Source organism: Herpailurus yagouaroundi, unplaced genomic scaffold (assembly GCF_014898765.1).
Source record: "Herpailurus yagouaroundi ecotype Mexico unplaced genomic scaffold, PumYag 203, whole genome shotgun sequence".
NCBI lineage: Eukaryota > Metazoa > Chordata > Mammalia > Carnivora > Felidae > Herpailurus > Herpailurus yagouaroundi.
In genome coordinates, this window is record NW_024412434.1 from 4303089 (window position 1) to 4319453 (window position 16365).

At 33.7% G+C, this 16365-nt stretch overlaps 1 protein-coding gene across 3 annotated transcripts in view; it reads right to left on the reverse strand.

The window, feature by feature from the left end:
* Positions 1–16365, reverse strand: part of LOC121014632 (coiled-coil domain-containing protein 7-like) — an 85355-nt gene that overhangs the window by 35297 nt on the left and 33693 nt on the right. For 2 of the 3 annotated variants that reach the window (XM_040451028.1, XM_040451026.1), the window contains exons 3-4: positions 13783–13887; positions 2879–2962 (exon numbers count right to left, since the gene is read on the reverse strand). In XM_040451028.1, coding sequence (XP_040306962.1) covers positions 2879–2962; positions 13783–13887 — 189 coding nt within the window. The remainder of the gene's footprint in view (positions 1–2878; positions 2963–13782; positions 13888–16365) is intronic. The other variant, XM_040451027.1, reaches the window with a different exon arrangement.

A 16365-nucleotide genomic window follows, 5' to 3' on the forward strand; every position in this document is an offset into this window, starting at 1 on the left:
TTTGTTTTTCTAGGAAAACCGTTATCTCTCCTTCTATTCTGAATGACAAGCTTGCTGGATAAAAGATTCTTGGCTGCATATTTTTCCTATTCACCACATTGAAAATTTCCTGACACTCCTTTCTGGCCTGCCACGTTTCAGTAGATGGGTCTGCTACTACCCTTATGTGTCTACCTTTGTATGTTAAGTCCTGTTTATCCCCTAGCTGCTTCAAAAAATTCTCTTTATCCTTCTATTCTGCCAGTTTCACAATGATATGCCATGCAGAAGATCAATTCAAGTTACATCTGAAGGGAGTTCTCTGTGCCTCTTGGATTTCAATATCTGTTACCTTCCCCAGATTGGGGAAGTTCTCAGCTATGGTTTGTTCAAGTACACCTTCAGCCCCTTTCTTTCTCCCTTCTTCTTCTGGAACTCCTCTGATATGGATTTTATTCTGTTTCATTGAATCACTTAGTTCTCTAATTCTCCCCTTGTGGTCTAGAATTTTTTATCTTTTTCTCACCCTCATCTTTTTCCATAATTTTATCTTCTATTTCACTTAATCTCCCATCTGCCTCTACAGTTCTTGCTGTCACTGCTTCTACTTTATTTTGCACCTCATTTACAGAATTTTTTAATTCATCATGACGATTTCTTAGTTCCCTGATCTCTGCAGCAATAGATTCTCTGCTGTCTTCTATGCTCTTTTCAAGCCCAGGGATTAATCTTATGATTATTATTCTAAATTCTTGTTCAGTTATATTGTTTATATCTGCTTTGATCAATTCCTTAGCTTTCATTTCTTTCTGGAATTCCTTTTGAGGAGAATTCCTCCATTTCATCATTTTGGCTAGTTTTCTGTCTCTTATGTGTTTTAAAAGCTTGTTATGTGCCCTGCACCTGGGAACACTAGTATATTAAAGAGGGGCTATACACTGTCCAAGGCTTGTCCCTTCAGGAGGTGTTTTTTGGAGTGTGTTACTTGCTCTCTGTTGTTGTGACTCTGGCTGCTTTATCTCCGTACTTGTAGTAATGTTTTGGACCCTCCACAAAGTGTGCTTTGAGTTGTTCATTGAAGTAGTCCTGGGATAGCAACTCCTACACCTCCCTGGTGCTTGGCTGTGATTTAAACCCCGATGTCTTAATGGATCCCACTCCATGCGCCCTGGTTCAGGGGAAAGCTGCTTCATGCTGCCCCACTTCAGGCGGTTTGTCCCACTTCACCAACTCCTACACCTTACTGGCACTTGCCTGGACTTAAACCCTGATGTCTTAAAGGGTCTCCCTCCGAGTGCCCCAGTTTTGGGGAAGTGCTGCTCCACACCACCTGTATATGGCCTCTGGCTGAAAGGCGCAGGCAGTCTTTGTCCTTTGAATGGTTATATACCTTCTTGCCACATCACTCCAGGGAGGGGATTGCTTTCTTCCATTGCAGACTGTGCCTGTGAACTAGTTACTAAGCCTGGGGCTGGCTCCCCTCCTCCCCAGGTGGGTGAACAGGGCAGCCAGCCCCAGTCCAGAGAAAGCCCTGCAGTTAGAGATTGGATCTTTCTCTGTTCTGTTCCATGGTTTTGTTCTTGTCCAGATACAGTCCTACACTTTCTCCAATCCTTGCCTACACAGCCCATTTTATCTCCCCCAGTTCGCAATCACACATCTATGGCCCATCCAGGTTGTCCCTGTGGGTCCCTAGAGATGTCTTTGTCACTCTGTAACCCAGACTCTTGGAATTCAACGTCCTTTGGCCTCAACACTGCTGTGTTTGAGGGAGGAAGGAACTTTGGGTTCCCCTACTTCTCCATGTTGGATCTTAACCATTTTGTTTATAAACATCTAGTTCTCTTTAAGTCATTGTTTCAAATTATATTCTCTGCTCTAATTTCTCAGCTCTTATTGTAGTATTTCAGTACTTTAGTTTTGCTCATTCTTTCTTCTTTTTTTTAAACCTTTTTTAATGTTTATTTATTTTTTAGAGACAGAGCATGAGCAGGGGAGGGGAAGAGAGAGAGGAAGACACAGAATCTGAAGCAGGCTCCAGGCTCTGAGCTGTCAGCATAGAGCTGGATGCAGGGCTTGAACCCACATACCATGAGATCATGACCTGAGCCAAAAGTAGGATGCTTAACCACTTGAGCCACTCCACTCATTTTCTTCTGACAGCATAAATTTACTGAGCAGTTCTAGTGAATTTTAATATTTCAGTTACTGTATTTCCATGCTTTCTTTTTTAAAATAATATCCTTCCCTTCACAGTTATTCACAAAAGACAAAGCCTTTGGACATGTGGACACAGTCACCTTTAGATGACAATGTTTTTTAACAGGGCTATATATATATATATATATGAAAAATACAGTCAAATATCTGTATATATTGCATATGTACATGCATATATATGCATATATGGCATATGCAGGCAATGGCAGTATGTTCATCGCTGTTAATGAGTAAAGGCAGTAGTATAATCTCCAAACTATATAACACAGCCAATGTACTCTGTTACAGTTGATATACCATAAATATGGCATCAAATAGAAGGAAATGGTAACTAATGAATTAACTATTCTAAATTCTTGTTGCTATTATATTCATGAAGTATAGAAAATTAATAGTATATGATTGGACACACTTTCACCAACCATATTTTAAGGCCACTATAGCATTTTATTTTATGGTCTAATTTCTAAATGGATGATTTCTAAAACTCCTAATATCTAGCTAAATTTTTATTTCTAGTAAACACCAGAGTATAATGAATTATGAGAATATTTATGAAGATTTTATCTGTATAGTAATAACATATAGCTACTATTTTCATATAGACCCAGTCTTCATTAAACTCCGAAGAAGTGCATTTAAAACCAGAAATATAGACTTGCAAAACTCTTGTTCTTACCAGGGAGACTCTTTGATTGTATCTTCTTTTCCTTCACCAATATACTTCTTTCAATGGCATCCTTCAAGTGTTCTATATCAGTTTCTATACAAATAAGAACATCAAAACACTTCATAAGGTAACTCTACTAAGGTAGAACTATCTACTTGTTATTAAATAATAAGAATTATAATAAAATATTTGTATTGCCAAATCAGCAAACTTTATTATTGGAAGGTATATTAGCAATCATTAAGTTTCCATATATTGTGTATCTAGATAATGACAAAATTGATGCACAAACTTACATATCATAATCTTTTAACCACTGCCCTTTCCATACAATACTATGTCTTTGGTTAAAATAAAATATACTGGAGAGTGTATGATAATAATATAACTTTCAAGTTTATACTAAAATCATCATCATATTGTAGGGTATACCTAGGGATGTGGAACATAACATTTTTTTCCTCACAGGTTACATTACAAACCATGGCCTCCATTGTCAGAGAAAATTAGCAAGGAGCAGAAAATCTTTGACTTACCTAAGAATATTTTATGCCCCTTTCATATTATTTAATTGTAAAAAAAAAAAAAGTATGCATCTGTAGTGGAAAAGAATAACAAGATATTTTGTAGATTAAAGGGAAAAAAGTGGTTTCCCAGGTCTCGTTAGCACGAAGACATTGTTACTGGGGAGGAGGAAATGGTTAAATTTGCAGGAATGCCAGGATTGATACTTGGTCTCTTTTCATTCGAGTGTTTATGTGATTTGAAATTTTTGCTTGATTTAAAAACTACAACTATGGGGCGCCTGGGTGGCGCAGTCGGTTAAGCGTCCGACTTCAGCCAGGTCACGATCTCGCGGTCCGTGAGTTCGAGCCCCGCGTCGGGCTCTGGGCTGATGGCTCAGAGCCTGGAGCCTGTTTCCGATTCTGTGTCTCCCTCTCTCTCTGCCCCTCCCCCGTTCATGCTCTGTCTCTCTCTGTCCCCAAAATAAATAAACGTTGAAAAAAAAAATTTAAAAAAAATAAAAATAAAAAAAAAATAAAAACTACAACTAGATCCAATTACAGGAAAAATATATGAACATGGCTAAAGGACAGTTTATACTGAAAAAGGAACACTTAAGAATCATCAAGTAAGGTCAGCTACAGGGTCTAAAGTTTTGTGAAATTGTTTCTAACTGCATGCACCTAGATTTGGAAACCTGTCATGAGCTAGTCATCCAGATGGAAGTGTTTCTTTGGAAAAATGGCTGAGTCAATAAATAGTTAATGTTGCACTGTGACCTTGGCAATCCAAATATAGCAACACTGCAATCTGTATAAAGGTGGTGACCTGCTACAGCATTACAAAAATGAAATGTGTCGGATTTGGTAGAACTAGTTTTCAATAATTAAGTAACAACCAGTTGAGAATGTAATAAGATCTATGGCAAAAACAAATAAATAAAACATGGGCGAACATTAACAGATGTATTTTAACTTCTCTGGATCTTTCTCCAACTGGTATATATAAGAAAGATTTGCTCATTTGAATTGAGGAAGCAAAGGATCCTCAAATAAACAAAAGGCAATGTGAATAGTATTTGAGAAAAGATCAGGTTAACTATTAGGAATTAAAAGTTAGGTGCTGGAGAAATAACCTAGAGTCACATTTTTTTTCACTTGTATCTTTCCACTTCCCAAATTATTTTTTTTAATCCTATTGTGCTTGGAGTTCACTGAGCTGTTTTTAAAAACGATATAACAGAGTACAGATCTTTTACCTTTTTGGTTAGGTGTATTCCTAGATATCTTATGGTTTTGGTACAATTGTAAATGGGATCGATTCCTTGGTTTCTGTTTCTGCTGCTTCATTACTGGTGTATGGAAATGCAACACATTTCAGTACATTAATTTTGTATCCTGTGACTTTACTGAATTTATGTATCAGTTCTAGCAACTTTTTGGTGGAATCTTTTGGGTTTTCTACATAGAGTATCATACAATCTGCAAATAGTTCAAGTTAGACTTCTTTGCCAATTTGGAGGACTTTTATTTCTTCTTGTTACCTGATTGTTGACTTGAGGACTTATAGTACTATATTAAATAATGGTAGTGAGAGTGGACATCCCTGTCTAGTTCCTGACCATAGAAAAAAAGCTCTCAGTTTTTCCCCATTGAGGATGATATTAGCTGTGGGTCTTTTGTATATGGCCTTTATAATGTTGAGGTATGTTCCCTCTATCCCTACTTTTTGAGGTTTTTCATGAAGAATGGATGCTGTACAGGGGTGTCTGGGTGGCTCATTCAGTTAAACATCTGACTTCAGCCCAGGTCATGATATCATAGTTCCTGGGTTCAAGTCTCATGTTGGGCTCTCTGCTGACAGCTCAAAGCCTGGAGCCCACTTTGGATTCTCTGTCTCTGTGTCTCTCTGCACCTCCCCTACTCTCTCTCTCTCTCTCTCTCACAAAAGCGAATAAACATTAAAAAATGTTTTAAAGAGGAATGGATGCTTACATATGATTCTTTCCCTTTCTTTTATTAAAAGATCTGTAACCTGAAAACTATAAAACACTGATGAAATAACTTGAAGGTAACACAAAGAAATGGAAAAACATTCCATGCTCATCGATTGGAAGAACAAACATTAAAATGTCTATACTACCCAAAGCAATCTATACATTTAATGCAATCTCTATCAAAATACCACAAGCATTTTTCACAGAACTAGAACAAACCCATAAAATTTGCATGGAACCACAAAAGACCCCAAATAGCCAAAGCAACCTTGAAAAAGAAAAGCAAAGCTGGAGGCATCACAATTCCAGGCTTCAAGCTATATTACAAAGCTGTAGTGATCAAGGCAGTATGGTATTGGCACAAAAACAGACATATAGATCAATGTGTCTATATGACAGAAAACCCAGAAATGAACCCACAACTATAAGGCTGACAAATCTTCAACAAAGAGAGAATAAATACACAATGGGAATAAGACAGTTTCTTCAACAATGGTATTGGGAAAACTGGACAGCGACATGCAGGAGAATGAACCTGGACCACTTTCTTATACCATACACAAAAATAAATTCAAAATGGATGAAAGTCCTAAATGTGAGATGAGAAACCATCAAAATCCTACAGGAGAACACAGGCAGTAACCTGTTTGACTAGCAACTTCTTACTAGATACATCTCCTGAGACAAGGGAAACAAAAGCTAAAATAAACTATCAGGACTTCATCAAGAGAAAAAGTTTCTGCACAGTGAAGGAAACAATCAACAAAACTAAAAATCAGCCTATGGAATGGGAGTAGATATTTGTAAATGATATATCTGACAAAGGGTTAGTACCCAAAAATATGTAAGGAACCTAGAAAACTCAACACCCAAAAAGCAAATAACCCAGTTGAAAAATGGGCAGAAAACATGAATAGTCATTTTTCCAAAGAAGACATCGAGATGGCTGACACATGAAAAGATGCTCAACATCACGCATCATCAGAGAATTAGAAATCAAAACTTTAATGAGATATTCTGACATCTGTCGGAATGGTTAAAATTAATAACACAGGAAACAACAAATGTGGGTGACAATGTGGAAAAAGGGGAACCGTTGTCTTACACTGTTGTTGGGAATGCAAACTGGTGCAGTCACTCTGGAAAACAGTATGGAGGTTCCTCAAAGAGTCAAAATAGAACTACCCTATATGTATGTATGTATATGTATATGTGCATATATATATATAATTTCATATATATTACATATATATATAAAGTTTTGTGAGTTGTAATATATATATACATATATTATATACATATTTCACCTCTTCTTTATCCATCCATAAGTTGATAGACATTAGACTATTTCCATTTATTGTAGATAATGTTGCTATAAACATCAGAGTACGTGTATCCCTTCAAATTAGTATTTTTGTATCCTTTCAAAAAAATGTTTAATAGTTTTTTTTTCTAGAGCAATTTAGGGTTTCAGAGAAGTTACACAGAAAGTACAGAGTTCCCAAATACTTCTTTCCCCTAACACACAATTTCCCGTTATTAACATCCTATTTTAGATAATATATTTGTTGCAGTTGATGAACCAATGTTGATGAGTTACTAATAATATTCATGGTTTATGTTAGTGACTCCTTTTGTTGTACAATTCTACAGATATTGACAAATATATAGTATCATGTGTCCACCACTATATTATTATACAAAATAGCTTCAGCACCCTGAAAATTCCTTGTGCTCCAACTCTTCATTACTCCTCATTCTGAACCCCTGGCTACTTCTGAAATTTTAACTATCTGTATAGTTTTGCCTTTCTCAGAGTGGTATATAGTTGAAATAATATAGCTTTCCCAAGCTGGCTTCTGTCACTTAGTAATGTGTGCTTAAGTTCCTTCCATGTCTTTCTGTAGCTTGATAGCCCAATTCTTTTTATTATTGAATAATATACCATTATATAAATGTACGACAGATTGTTAATCCATTAACCTACTGGAAAACATCTTTGTTGCTTCCAAAATGGGGCAATTATCGGTAAACCTGCTATAAATATTCATGTGCAGGTTATTGCCTGGATATAAGGTTTCATTTGGGTAAACACTTGGGAGCATAATTACTGGATTGTATGGTAAGATAATGTTGACCTTTATAAAAATGTCAAACTGTCTTCCAAAGTGGGTATAGCATTTTTCATCTTCAAAAACAATAAATGAGAGTTCATGCATTCCATATATTTTACTACATTTTGTGTTGTGAGTTTTTGGTTTAGCCATTCTCATAGGGTATCTCATTAGGTATTTCATTGTTTTTATTTGCAATTTCCTAATGACATTTGATGATTTCATTATGCTTACTTGTCATCTTCTATCTTCTTTGAAGAGATGGATGTTCAGATATTTTAAGAGTTTTAAAATAGCATTGTTTTTTTAATGTTTAATTATTTTTATATATTTCAAACACAAATACTTTATATGAGATACATGTTTGGCAAATATTTTCTATCAATATATAGTATGTCTTTTAATTCTCTTAAAAATGTCTTTCACAAAATGTAAGTATTAATTTTAAAAAAGTCCAAACATCACAATTTTTCTGCTTCTCTTTTTCGAGTTTCCTAAGGGAGAGGAGAGATTATTGATTTTTTACTTTCTTATTTTCTAATATATGAATTCAATGCTATAAATTTCCTTCTAAGCACTCCTTTCACTGTTTTATCACACACATTTGGATAAGTGATATTTTAATTTTCACTTAGTTCAAATTTTTTAAATTTATTTTGACACTTCTTCTTTGAACATGCACTTTAGAGGTATATTGTTTCATCTTCAAATATTTTGAGATTTTCCATCTACATATGTCACTGATTTCTCATTTAATTTCATTATGGGTTGAGAGCATGATTTGTGTGATTTATATTTTAGACAAATTTTTAACACACTATTTCTATCTTAAAATGTGGTCCATCTTTGTGAATATAGCTTGTGAATTTGAAAGCAATGTGTATTCTGCTATTGTGGATGGGGTATTCAGATAGATATTGATTAGATGCAGTTGATTGATGGTGTTGTTGAGTTCACCTATGTTATTATTGATTTTTTTGTCTGCTGGTTATAGTCATTTCTGATAGAAGGGTGAAGTTTCCAAGTGTAATAATGGATGTGTTTATTTCTCCTTATAGTTTTATCTATAGTCCAGTTTTTGCCTATGTATTTTGGCACATATGAGTTAAGGCATACACACATTAAGGAATATTATATATTCTTGGAGAATTTGTTCTTTTATTATTACTTAACACTTCTATTTATCCCTGGTAATTTTTCTTGCCTTGAATTCTTTTTCTTTTTTTTCAGTCTGCTTTTTCTGATCCTAATACAGCTATTCATGCATATTTTTCTCCATGCCTTTATGACATATCCATTTTTTCCACCTTAATTGAAGTGTAATTAACAAATAAAATTATAATATATTTAAAGTGCACAGCACAACGATTTTATATTTGTACACATTGTAAAATGGTTGTCACAATCAAGTTAACACATCCATGACTTCACATAGTGAATTTCCCTTCCTTCCTCCCCTCCCCTCCTTTCTTTTTTCTTTCTTTCTTTCTTTTTTCTTTCTTTCTTTCTTCTTTCTTTCTTTCTTTCTTTCTTTCTTTTCTTCTCTCTCCGTCCCTCCTTCCCTCCCTTCCTGTTTAGTGAGAGTGTTTATCAAATATCACATAAGCAATAGAGTATTATTAGATATAATCCTCAGAATTTACTTACCTAATAACTAAAAGTTTGAACCCTTTGACCAATCACTCTCTAGGTTTATCCTCATGTTTTCAAGAGGCAGTATTTCCTTCATTTTTATGGCAATAATATGTATATATATGTTAGATATAGATATATATGTATATACATACATGTTTGTGTACACATACACATAGATATCTACATATATATTCATCATTCGTTATCTATTATCCATCAGTCATCAATGGATGGTGAGCAGTTAGGTTATTTCCATCTTGGCTAATGTAAATAATGCCACTATAAATATGGGTGTACAAATGTTCCTTTGAGATAATGATTTCCTTTTCTTCACATATAAATCCAGGTGTGTGACTGCTAGACCATATGGTAGTTCTATTTTTAATTTTTTTAAAACCTCCGTATATTTATTAAATAATAATAAAATATTAAATAAAATAAAATAAAATAAAATAAAAATAATAAATAAAATAAATAATAAAAATAATAAATTTTTATTATTTAATAAATAAACATTAAAGGAAAAAGAAACTAATATTTTCCATAATAGCTGCACAAATTTATATTATAATCAACAGTGTACAAGAGTTATATTTTCTTCACATTCTCACCAATACTTGTTATCCCATGTCTTCTGATCATAGCCATTCCAAAAAGTGTGAGCTGATACTTCATTGTGGTTTTGATTTACATTTCCCTGATGATTAATGATGTTGAGCATATTTTCATGTGTCTCTTGGGCATCTATATGTCTTCTTTGGAAAAATATCTGTTCAGATACTTAAGTTATTGTGATTGTGAATGAATTATTGGTGATTTTTCTATTGAGTTGTAGAAGTTCATTATATATTTTGGATATTAACCTCTTATCAGATATGTAGTTTACAAATATTTTCTCCTGTTCTGTAGATTGCCTCTTCATTTTGTGATTGTTTCTTTTGCTATACAAAAGTGTTTTAGTTTGATGTAGTCCAACTTTTTTCTTTTGTGCTTGTGCTTTTGATATCAAATCCAAAATTATTGCTTAGAGCAACATCAAGATATCCCCCTGTGTTTTCTTCTATGAGTATTATTGTTTTAGGATTTAAGTGTTTAATCCATTTGAATTGATTTTGTGTATTATGGAAATAGGTGATCATTCTTTTGCATAAAGTTACCCAGTTTTCCCAACAGCATTGAAGAAACTATGCTTTTCCCATTGTATATTTTTGGTATCTTTGTCAAAAAATCAGTTGACCATATGATAGTGGGTTTATTTCTGTGCTCTGTATTCTGTTCCATGGAATTATTTACCTATTTTTATGTCAACAACATATTGTCCTGATTACTGTATCTTTGTAATATAGTTTGAAATCAGACTATATGATTGATGTCTCTAGCCTTGCCCGTCATGCTCAAGATTTCTTTAGCTATTTGCAGTCTTTTGTGGTCTATGAAAATTTTAGTGTAGTTTTTAAACATTTTTGTAAAAAATGCCATTGGTATTTATTTTATTTTCAAATATTTGTTTCAGGAGTAGAATTTAGTAATTCATCACTTACATATAACTCCCAGTGCTCATCATAACAAGTACATTCTTCAACACCCATCACCCATTTAGCCCAGCCCTCCTACCTCCCTCAATCAACCCTCAGTTTGTTCTCTATTATTAACAGTCTCTTATGGTTTGTTTCTCTCTCTTTTCCCTCTCCTTCCCATTTGTTCATCTGTTTGTTTCCTAAATTCAACATATGAATGAAATAATTTGGTATCTGTCTTTCTCTGACTTATTTTACTTAGCATAATACATTCTAGTTTCATCCACACAAAGTACACGCACATACATACACACAACACATTCTTTTTCCATTTATTAGTCAACAGACATTTGAGCTCTTTCCATAGTTTGGCTATTGTTGATAATGCTGCTATAAACATTGGGGTACATGTTTCCCTTCAAATCAGTACTTTTGTATCCTTTGGGTAAATACCAAGTAATACAATTCCTATGTCATAGAGTAGATCTATTTTTTACCTTTCAAGGAGCCCAGGTAGTGTTTTCCAAAGTGGCTGCTCTAGTTTCTATTGCCACCAACAGTGTAAGAGGGTTCCCCTTTCTCCACATCTTTGCCAATATCTGTTGTTTCCTGTATTGTTAATTTCAGCCATTCTGACAGGTGTGAGGTGGTATCTCATCATGATTTTGATTTGTATATCTCTGATGATGATTGATGTTGAGCATCTTTTCTTGTGTCTGTTAGTCATCTGGATGTCTGCTTTGGAAAAATGCCTATTCATGCCTTTTGCCCATTTCTTTACTGGATTATTTGTTTTTTGGGTGTTGAGTTTAATAAGTTCTTTATATATTTTGGATACTAACCCTTTATCTGATATGTCATTTGAAAATATCTTCTCCCATTCTGTCAGTTGCTGATTATTTCCTTCACTGTGCAGAAGCTTTTTATCTTGATAAGGTCCCAATAGTTCATTTTTGCTTTTGTTTCCCTTGCCTCAGGAGACACATCTAGAAAAAAAAAGTTGCTACAACAGCTGTCACAGATATTATTGCCTGTGATCTCTTTTGGGATTTTTATTTTATGCAAAAATTCTAATTCAAAGGGGCACATGCACCCAAATATTTATTGCAGGTCTATTGACAACAGCCAAAGTATGGAAAGAGTCCAAATGTCCATTGATGGATAAATGGATAAAGAAGATGTAGTATATATACAATGTAATATTACTTAGCAATCAAAAAGAATAAAATCTTGCCATTTGCAACTACATGGATGGAACTAAAAGGTATTATGCTAATGAAATTAGTCAGTCAGATAAAGACAAATATCATATGATTTAACTCATATGAGGAATTTAAGGTACAAAACAGATAAACATAAGGGAAGGGAAGCAAAAATAATATAAAAACAAGGAGGGGGACAAAACATAAAAGACTCTTAACTATAGGGAACAGAAGATTGCTGGAGGGATTGTGGGAGGGGGAGATGAGCTAAATGGGAAAGGGACATTAAGGAATCTGCTGGAAGCTGAGCTATCCCCACTTGAGTGGCAAAGCCCGGGCTGTGGACGGATTGGTGACTGCAAGGTGGCCCACCAACAGTGAAGCTTCTTGTACTCCTGCTTTTAGGTAGTTTGGCCTTAAAACTACCCGGGGTATTGTCTGTTGGAGAATTGCTCTTGACAGGCCCTCTGGGAAAAGAACCAGTAGGAAAGAAAATAAGGTTCCGCAAGAAATTGTGTGGCCTTACGTTTAGCCCTTACCATCCCCTATGGATGGACGCCTCATACCTTTGCCAGCAAAAAGGACCTGTATAACAGACATATGGATTTGAAAGCCCCACTCTGGTAACTAAGGAGTGTATCTATGGACACAGGTCACTCTAACCCCTAGGCCCACTTGGCCCCCAGGAGGCATTCCAGATGATGATTGAACCTAGTCGGTTAAAGTACAGAATGGTTCATTGGTTGCTAGGTGCACTGTCTCTCTAAGAATGTATAAGGCGTGGGTTTCTAAGGCCCTCTTGGCCCCCTTCCTGACACCTCGGACCCAGGCGAACACTTTTGTTCTTCAAAACCACAAATGGTTCAGGGAAACAACTAAGAGGTCATGTCCTTGTAACAGTTCCACTTGAGGTGTTGAGAGATAAATGATCTTTCGTGAAAACAGCAAAGCAAATACTTTATAAATTATAGATAAACATAGATACATAATAAAACCAATAAAAGAAATTAATCAATAAGCAAAGGGCAGGAGGTAACGTTATGACAAAACAATCATGTTGTTCCTTATTGGGTGATTATACAAAGGAACAATTTTAGAATTGGGTAATGTTAGAAAAACATAGATGACATGTTACAAGAAAATCACTAGTATATATAATGCCACGTTTACTGCAATAAATCGGCCAGCTCAACACGCTGCTGTTGTTTGTGTCCATTTTTATTTTAGTTTTTTATTTTAGTTTTTTATTTTAGCTTTTTATTTTAGTTTTTCATTTTTGTTTTAGTTTTGCTTTATTTTCACTTTTTCGCCGACGCTGTTCATCCTTCGGGAACCCCTGGACCTGCTGGAGCTAGACTCCAGCAGGAATCTACTCCTGAAATCATTGTACTATATGCTAACTAACTTGGATGTAAATTAAAAATAAATAAAGTAAATAATAACAAAAATACAGGAGGACTATAAATAAATGAAAATACTCAACTTCAAAAAAAAAAGTCCAAACTTTGTGATAAGTAGACCAAAAAGAAGCTATGTTGCCTATCTTGTGAAAGTACCATTTTTCTTATTCCATCTTGTTATTACAAATGATATAAGAAATCAAAATTATGTTCTCTAAGAAACTGATCATATAACATCAAGTTTGTTATAAAAATTCACAATCTAGGGAGAATCCTATATATTTTTGTTTTATAAACAGGAAAGGAAAACTATTAAGCATTACCTAATGAACGCTTGTTTGGTGGATTAATGAGCACATAATTAAGTCACTTAAAGCTGAATATTAATTGATATATAGATTGATTAGAATAAAATTATTTTTAAATTGAGAAAGTCTGCCCTACATTTGAATTTCTTATCTTCTTTTAACAACATAACTAGAGCTGAAATACTTTAACTCTTAGACTGTGTTTTACTTGCCCAAACATCATAAATTTCTACTTACCTATTACTTTGTTTAAATCTAATTGAAGTATTAGATCACTAATTGATGGATTAATTGCTGGAATATCTGCCATATCTGGAAGTTCTGAGGCTACTTCATTTTTGACTGGAATAATAACAGATTGCCAAATTAGTTGATTTAAAACTAAAATTTTATTTACAGTACAATTATAGCACATAAAATCAATTAGAAATATTTTACTATATAGTTATTCAGCCTTATTTTTTAAGTTCGTTCATTTGTTTGTTTGTTTGTTTGTTTTTAGCATGAGCAGGAGAGGGGCAAAGAGAGAGAGAGAGAGAGAGAATCCCAAGCAGGCTCTGTGCTGTCAGGGCATAGCCTGATTTGGGGCTCTATCTCAGGAGCCTGAGATTATTACCTGAGCTGAAATTAAGAGCTGGACAATTAACTGAGCCATCTGAGGTGTCTCTAGCCTTATTTTTTTTGTTTTGTTTTTATTTAAATTCCAGTTAGTTAATATTAGTTTCAGGTGTACAATTCAGTGATTTAACACTTACATACAACACTCTGTGCTCATCACAAGTACACCCCTTAACCTTATTTACTTCACAATTTAACATACATTATCCAATTGAATACAAACATGTCTAATAATTTTTAAAACCTTATCAAATAGTTACCATATGTCAGATAATATACTAAGCATTTTTCAAATATCATCTCTTTTAATCCTCACAATAATTCTAGGAAGTAGGTATTTCATTCCCATCTACTAGATAAGGGAAGTAGAGCTGAGAAAGATTACGAATATTTTGGAAGTTCATATTCTCAAGTGCAAAATCTTGAAATGAATTTTGTTCTTTTAGAATCCAAAACCTAGTCTCTAGATAGTAGACTCAAAGGTCTACCAGGACTAAGCATGCAATGTGAGTGAAATGACCTGGTGATGTTTGGAGTGGCATGAATGACAGAAGTGAAATGGAGAGAATACATTTATTAAAAATAAAAAGCTATTACTCCAATTGACTGTTACAAATGCAGGCCTGGTGTTCCTGGGTCATCAACATTCTCAAGGGAATCCAGAAATGTAGATATTTGCAAGGGATTCAAAGATTGTAAATATTTTCAAGTAATAAAAAAGTTTTATGCATGTTTGTAGGACAAAGGAAATCATCAGCTATTGTCACAAAAGAATTACCTAATTTTAGAAAAGAATTAATTCTAACATATGGGTAGGATTTAAGAGCCAATATTTCTTTGTTAAACATCATTATTTACCTACCAGTATATCTATCATCTAGTAACAGGAAAATAAGATTTAAAATCTTGAGGAAATCAGCACTTTCAAAAACAATACCAATGAGCAAAATATACCAGAAAAAGTGGAAAGAACAATTAAAAATTAAAATTCACAATTAAGCTAACCTTTTCAAAAGTTACAGGCCCACATATTTTAATGTGTGGGATTCTTTATATTACATCCTATGCCATAGCACATAAAAAGAGAATTTATTTTTACAAAGTCAAAATAGTCACTGCAAGGGTATTAACATTGACAGACATAATTGGCATAGGGATATAAAAATACTACACAGAAAAAATATATATATAATATAAATTAATTTATAGTAATTTCATAGTAGGTCTCCAAATACTTGTATGTGTGATACACTTATAGTATATCTCAATTCAGACTATCTGCATTTAAAGTGCTCAATATTCATATGTGGCTAGTGGCGGCCACATTAACAGTACTGATTTAGAATAAAAATGCAAAAATCTTAAATTAATAAGTAAGGAAATAGAATTGAGAATTATTAAAAAAACAGCATGGCATCATCTAGTAGGGTTCATTCCCAAAATACAAGCTAGGTCATCTATAATATAGTTATTATAATAATGGTTCTCAAGAGAAATGATGGAAGATTATCTTAAGGTAAATATAACTTACAAAACTTAAACATACATTCCTTTTTAAATTTCCCCAAATTTATAGAGATATAATTGCCATATAAAATTGTATAAGTTTAAGGTTTACAGTGTAATAATTTGACACACTTCTATATTGCAAACTGAATACCACAATGTTACTATGTCTATCACCTTACATATGTGCATAAAATAGATAAATATATTAGCACATATATAAACAAGCATATGTAATAAGTATATATAAATATACACTGTTTAATCTTTAATATATAAAATATATAATATAAATAAAATATATTACGTTTATAGTGACAACATTTAAGATGTACTTTCTTAGGAATTTTCCAGTATAGAGTATGGTTACCTATAGTCACCATGCTGTATATTACATCACAAGAACTTATTAATCTTATAAGTTGAAGTTTGTAATCTTTGACCAATATTTCCCCATTTCTCCTACTCTCAGGCCCCTGGCAACCACTATTATACTCTATGTTTCCATGAGTTAGCACTTTCTGATGACATATATATAAGTGGGATAATACAGTACTTGATATTCCTGTTTGACTTATTTCACTTAGCATAATAGTTTCAAGGTCTATCCATGTTGTTTCAAAGAAAACTTTCCTTTTTATGCCTGAATAATATTCCACTTTATATATTTACCACATTTCCTTTATCCATTTATTT